General features: G+C 53.7%; 1 protein-coding gene across 1 annotated transcript in view; it reads right to left on the reverse strand.

The window, feature by feature from the left end:
- Positions 1 to 3,544: 3,544 nt before the first annotated feature.
- Positions 3,545 to 6,895, reverse strand: part of ATP6V1B1 (ATPase H+ transporting V1 subunit B1) — a 32,649-nt gene continuing 29,298 nt past the window's right edge. The window contains exons 10-14 of the mRNA XM_051974318.1: positions 6,708 to 6,858; positions 6,321 to 6,403; positions 5,513 to 5,617; positions 4,174 to 4,303; positions 3,545 to 4,081 (exon numbers count right to left, since the gene is read on the reverse strand). Coding sequence (XP_051830278.1) covers positions 3,885 to 4,081; positions 4,174 to 4,303; positions 5,513 to 5,617; positions 6,321 to 6,403; positions 6,708 to 6,858 — 666 coding nt within the window. The 3' untranslated portion in view covers positions 3,545 to 3,884. The remainder of the gene's footprint in view (positions 4,082 to 4,173; positions 4,304 to 5,512; positions 5,618 to 6,320; positions 6,404 to 6,707; positions 6,859 to 6,895) is intronic.

Consider the following 6,895-nt stretch of genomic DNA (forward strand, 5'->3'; position numbering starts at 1 on the left):
AAAACCCAGTCTTTGGAGGGACAGTCCGTAAGCTCAGGGATACTTTCCTGGGAAGCTTTCTTCCATGGCTACTTTTCTAAGGCATCTGTTGAATCATAGGTGAATTTGGGCTCATGAATTCAGGAGTCACCAAAATATTACTGGGAGCATCTTTCTGAGTTACTGCCTTCTCATAAGGCCTGCACTGAGGAACAAAACCCATTAGAGTTTGGGTCTCACTCTCACAGACCCAATACTCAGGGCCCCCTTTACCTCTTTCATCTTTTTCATTCCTCTGTGGACTTGCATATTCTGCTAGGTTATGCTAGTGTGGAAATGCAACTCAGGTAAACTTCCATGCACACTGGAAAGACTAGTGCATAGCCACCAATTCAGCTCATTGGAATGATCGGATAGGCCTTTCTCGTCGTATTCCCTTCCCCGTCCCTTAATTCCTACTTAGAGGTGGTTCAGAGAGATCATGGATAAGGGTCTACACTGTCAGTGAACTGTAGTCATCATTCAGCACAGGGAAGGACTGCTTGGGCCATGGGTATGAGCCATTTAGGAATTTTGAGTGATAACCTGTAATATTAGATCTGATGTATTCCCATATTAATTATAACAAAAGATGTTCTAATTGTAGCTAGCTTTAGAATTTTCAAAGTGCTTTACAAATATTACCTCATATTATGCTCACAATGGCTCTGGGGAATCCGTGCTATTATTATTCCCATTTTAGAGATGAGGGAAATGAGGCGAATAGAAGCTGTCACTTGCCTAGGGTCACACAGCTACGAAGGGTCTGAGGCAGGATCTCACTTCGGATCTCCCTTATTCTATGTCCAAGACCCTCTGCCACTCACTGTGCCATCGAGCTCTTTCTAGTCCTGTGATTGCCCATCTATTGCATCCTTAGAAATCCCATCAAAAAGCAACCATGGGAAGAGGTATTTCTGGGATCTGTGAGAGCCATCCCAAAGGGATTAGGGATCTCTGTTCCATTCACCCTGCCCTCCTTGGCAACTGGCAGCCCTAAGGCACCTAATAGTTGCACACGGCCCGGCAAGAACTCCCATCTGAGTGGAGACTCTCTCCATTGTGATGCATGACAGGCTGGGCTTAGTTAAGCAAGGGCACCATGGATCCACCTGATGTTGATAGGACTAACGAGGCGTCCTTGGGCTCCTGCCTCAGCTTTGATTAAGGGGTGGGGAGTTTGGAGGAGAATTCCACCCCCCTCTTCCCCAATGCTGTCTTCTTTCCTCCTTATACCTCATGACCTGTCTGGCTCCTTATTGGAGCAGCACTTGGGCCAACCAAGAGAGTAAGTTTGAAGTATATACCTGACTATTTGGGACAGAAAATGCCTTATCTTTTGTGTTATCAAAACTATCAATTCTGTTGGCTCAAATACACATTTTTTCCTCCCTGATCAGAAACACGAAGAGCCAAATCCAAGAGGATTCTGTTAGCTTCTGCTGGGCCTCCTGGGATGAAACAACTCTAGCCACATATAACTTCACTTTTCTTGGTGCTGGTGATTCAGACCGTGTTGGTTCTCCAGACAGGTCACCATGACAAGGGATGAGCAGGAACCAGCTGCAAGGATCCCTGCATCCAACTTCCCTGTCCTCCCAAATGTCTCCCAGTCTGTGCCCTCATCTTGATCATGGTGATTTGATGAGAAGTTGCATTTACTCCATAGCTCCGCTCAGCAGTTGTCATGAATGATCTCTGGACGTGACTTTCCACATGCTGATGGCAAGAAGCAAATAGCTTCTGCGGCCCTTCTAGCTGGGTGCTCTTCTCCCATCCCCAAGCTCCCGCAGCATCTTTTTCAGTGCCGCCAACCATAGTCACCCTACTCTGAAGTCCTCAACTTCAAAAACAGCTCTCCCATTCTCTCCAGCTCCTTTTCTTCTGGAAGCCCAAGGAATAAGTGGTGACAGCCATAGGAAACCATGGTTCCTAGCCTTCCAACACAAGGCAGAAGTTCTCCTGCCTTTTGTCTCTCTTTCCCACATGCTCCACACTTCTCTGACCCTTTCTATGGCAATTACGGCAATGCTGGGTCAGCCCTGCTGATGAAGGTCTCCCAGAGCTGGAAGACTGTTGCACTAATCCTAGTGACAGGATAGAAATTGTGTGAATGTGGGATGTGAGAGATGTGATGGAGAACGAAGGGTCAGGAGCAACCTGGATGACTGGAAGGATGATGACGGCTTTACTGGGGACGGAGATTTGGGCCTAAGAGTTAAGCTTTGTCCGGGTTACATTTGAGACTGATGGGCCTGTTATGGCTGCTGGCAGAGAATTGGGGATGGATAGATGGATTTGGGAATCATTGGTGTTGAGATGGTTATTTGATTTATGGGATCTGATGAGATCATCCTCTTGTATTGCCGCAGTTCATTGCCTTGTATCATGGACCTCTTTGGCAGCAAGCTGGAGAAGTCTATGAATCCCTCAGAATAATATTTTTAAATGCAAAAATAAGATACAAAGGTTTCAAAGGAAACCGATTCTATTGAAATACAGTCATCAAAATATTTTAAAAAACAAGTTTATGGACCTCCTGTTCACAATCCCTGCGAGGAACAAAGAGGGCCCCAAACAGAACCTTGGAGATGGACGTATGGTATGGGACTTCAGGGAGGAGGTCACAGGATTTATGGGGTTCAGGATTCAGCCAGAAACTGGAGATCAATAAAAGAAAAGGATTCACTTAAGGTGTGAGGCTGAGATCCAGGATTCAACCCTTTTAACTCCCATTTCTGGCACCCCATTGGGCCTCCGAGAGAATGTCACAACCCTTGAGGCTAGAGACTAACTCCGAGGCATAATTTTTACCCAAGGTTCCTCACTAGGGGCCCATCCCATACTCTAAGGCTCTGGGCCTGCCATTATCAGCCCAGGTCATTTAGACAAGTCTCCGACGCTCTGGGATACCTTCTGCCATTACTATCCTAGATCCAACGTCTCCATGACGTCATTTAGAGTATCGGGCAAAAAGATCCATCATTCTGTGGCCTGGCTAGTGATGGTTCTTTCTGAACTTGGCCTTGGACAGTAGAGATGCCGTCTGTACGTGTGGGCTCAGCCTTGAAGTGTTTGGTACTGAACTTGCAGGCCTGGTGACATAGACCTTGGGGGAGCCCGGTTGGATGTCATAGCATGATGCAGAGGGACCGCAGACAGCAGGTTCTCAGTAACTCAGTAAAAAGTGAATGTCCTGACCTGGAGAGACAGCTCTGGCACTTAATGACCCCCCTTTCTGTCTTCTGACTCCCTTCCCTCCCTCAACCTTTAACTTGCATTTTCATTTCCCCTAAGCAAGCGAAAGGAGTGACTGGGAGGAATCTGGAACTCGTGAAGAATTAGATTTGTGAGGGGCCTAAGGTAATTTCTAGGAGAGCCCCGGCAGACAGCTGGGAGTAATGCTTACTGGCACATTGTCTCTCCCAGTAGACTGTAAGCTTCCTGAGATCAGGGCCTGGTTTTTTGTTTTTGTTTTTGCCTTATTTTTGTATCCCCAGAACTAAGCACAGTGCCTGGTACATAGTAGGTGCTTAATAAATGTTTATTGATTAGTTATCAAATCACACACATCTATGTATTCTTCTTAAGCAATGGGATTTTAAAGAAAAAGTAGCTGAAGGTAGCAGGGTGGGGAGCTGATTTTTTCCTCCTCCATTTTCTTCTTCCTCTTAGTATCCAAGCAATTGATGGAGTGATCTGGACTCTTGGAAAGGCCTAGGGTGGGTCTGGAGCCTGGAGGTTTTCTCATTTGGAGGAAGGAGGGCAGGTGAGGTGACAGAGCGAGGCTGGGGAGAGGTCAGCGGAGGGGGCGGGCCTTGGGCAGAGGCAGGAGTCCGGGCTGGGGGTGGGATCCAGGGGCAGCCTTAGAGCTGCGAGTCGGACACCTCGGAGGAATCCGGGGAGTCCGGGCTGATGAGCAGGCCCTGATGGTAGCTGTCTCGAGGGTAGAACTCCTCGATGATGTTCTGGGGGATCCTTTTGAGCATCTCCTTGGGGAAGATGCGCAGCAGCTGCCAGCCAAGGTCCAGGGACTCAAACACGCTGCGGTTTTCATAGGGGCCTGGGGAAGGGGGCGAGAAGGTGAGAAAAGGGCCGACTCCGGCTCAGACGGCTGCTCCCCTCCTCCGGACCCTCTCCCCCAAGCCCTCCCACCTTGGTTGATGAAATTCTTCTCAAACTTCTGCAGAAACTCGAGGTAGAGCAGGTCCTCCGAGGTCAAGGCCTCCTCCCCCACCACCGCCTTCATGGCCTGGACGTCTTTCCCGATGGCGTAGCAAGCATACTGCGGGAGCGAAGAGGGACCAGAGGGGCTTAGGGCCCGAGCCCGGGTGTTCAGCCTGGGCCCGGCCTCCCAGGAGGCTGACACGGGGTAACGAGGCCTGGGAACGGGCTTCGGATGCCGCCTCCCCCTCAGCTGGGGTTTCATAGAATTAGGATTTGGAGCCCCCCCCGAAGTCATCCAACCACAGGACTGGGAGCTGGGGGGACCGTGGATGTCGCCGAACCCGATCCCCCATTTAACAGCTGAGACCCAGAGAGGACGCGACCGCCCAGCTTCACACAAGCCAGGAGAGGTCTGAGGTGGGCCTCCCTCCGGTCGGTGTTAGGAGCTTGCCCGGCCCTTGTGGCGCTGGTGCAGCCTTTAAGCTCCCAGGGTCTCTGCCTTGGCCACAGCCAGTGAGATCTCCGAGGAAAAAGACGTCAGAGAAGGGCCCGCTCACCCCTAAGCAAAGGGGCGTCCGAGGAAAGGGCCGTCCCAGCCGTGGGCAGCAGAGCGGAGGCTCCTTCCCGGCCTCCGCTCCTTCCCGGCCTCCGCTCCTTCCCAGCCTCCGGAGACTCCTTCCCAGCCTCCGCTCCTTCCCAGCCTCTGGAGGCTCCTTCCCAGCCTCCGGAGACTCCTTCCCAGCCTCCACTCCTTCCCAGCCTCCGGAGACTCCTTCCCAGCCTCCGGAGGCTCCTTCCCGGCCTCCACTCCTTCCCAGCCTCCGCTCCTTCCCGGCCTCTGCTCCTTCCCAGCCTCCGGAGGCTCCTTCCCAGCCTCTGCTCCTTCCCAGCCTCCACTCCTTCCCAGCCTCCGGAGACTCCTTCCCAGCCTCCGGAGGCTCCTTCCCAGCCTCGGCTTCTTCCCAGCCTCCGCTCCTTCCCAGCCTCCGGAGGCTCCTTCCCAGCCTCCACTCCTTCCCAGCCTCCGCTCCTTCCCAGCCTCCGGAGGCTCCTTCCCAGCCTCCACTCCTTCCCAGCCTCCACTCCTTCCCAGCCTCCGCTCCTTCCCGGCCTCCGCTCCTTCCCGGCCTCCGCTCCTTCCCAGCCTCCACTCCTTCCCAGCCTCCGGAGGCTCCTTCCCAGCCTCTGCTCCTTCCCAGCCTCCGGAGGCTCCTTCCCAGCCTCCACTCCTTCCCAGCCTCCGGAGGCTCCTTCCCAGCCTCCACTCCTTCCCAGCCTCCGGAGGCTCCTTCCCAGCCTCCGCTCCTTCCCGGCCTCCGCTCCTTACCAGCTGGTTGGAGACGTCCCCGTGGTCCTTCCTGGTCATGCCCTCCCCGATGGCGGACTTCATCAGACGCGACAGGGAGGGAAGCACGTTGATGGGAGGGTAGATCTAGAGAAAGGGATAACGGAAGTTAGGGAGGGCGGGAAGGGAAGTGGGCAACGCTCAGCGGCCCCCGCTCGATCCCTTCTCCTCCCCGGCTCCGGCGGCACTGCCGGCCCCTCCCTGAGGACCCTGTGCCCATTCTGTTCGGATCCGGGATGTGGGAAGCCCCGGCATCGTCTCCCCCTTTGGAAGAGGAGTCCTCCCGGTTTGCCTTTCTTTTATCTCCAGAGCTCAGCAAAGCACAGGGCGTGCAGTCAGTGCTTAATAAGTGCTTACTGGCTGGCTACCAGCTCCGGGAGTGCCCTCTTCCCGCTGATCAGAGATAAGAAGCCAAGGGGACACATTATAATTGGATTATTTTGGGCTTCGGGATCCCTTTTTTCTAATCAGGATGAAAAAGGAGAAGGAAAAGAGAGCAAAGCTGGCCTTCTTCCCAAGTTCTAGGCCACAGAACGGACTCGTGTTTGGGGACGGGGAGGAGTGGAGTGAGTGCCGGATTTGGAGCCAGAGGCCTCGACTTGGATCCCACTCCCCTAATTACTAGTGGGCAAATCACCCACTTCCCTGGGCCTTGGTCTCCCCAGCTGTAAAGGGAGAGTCAGGTCCTCCCTGTGGAAACGAGAGGCTCCTTGTCGTTAGACTTTAGAGTGGTTCCTTATGGTGGCTCGAAGACTGGGCAGGGAGAACGTGGGGGCGGAGCTGGCGGTACCTGTCTGTTGTGCAACTGTCTGTCCACATAGATCTGTCCCTCCGTAATGAAGCCCGTCAGGTCCGGGATGGGGTGCGTGATATCTGGAATGGAGAGTCTGACTTTAGTGCGAGCCGGAACTGCATCCCTCCCCTCGGACCAAGGAACCACGTCTCCTCCAAGACACACCAGAGGAGCATGGTCTCTGAGAGTCGGAAGGGACTTTGGAAGACATCGAGTCCCACTCCCTTCCCCTGACAGATGGGGAAACTGAGGCACCGAGTGGATAAAGGACTTGTTGAGGGTCATTCTGGCTGCCTTGGAGACTTCTGGCTCTGGCTGGGAGTGGGGGGTGGGAATGAAGTAAAGGGAGAGTTAGCTGTTGGGGTGGAGAGGGGGAGTTCTCACCGTCGTTGGGCATTGTGAGAATGGGGATCTGTGTGATGGAACCTCCCCGGCCTTCCACTCGGCCTGCCCGTTCATAGATGGTGGCCAGATCCGTGTACATGTACCCGGGGAAACCTCGTCGGCCGGGTACCTCCTCCCTGGCAGCTGAGACCTGGGCGTGCCCCCGGGGGCATCAGGGAGAGACCCCG

This window comes from Antechinus flavipes, chromosome 2 (genome assembly GCF_016432865.1).
Source record: "Antechinus flavipes isolate AdamAnt ecotype Samford, QLD, Australia chromosome 2, AdamAnt_v2, whole genome shotgun sequence".
In the NCBI taxonomy this organism is placed as follows: domain Eukaryota; kingdom Metazoa; phylum Chordata; class Mammalia; order Dasyuromorphia; family Dasyuridae; genus Antechinus; species Antechinus flavipes.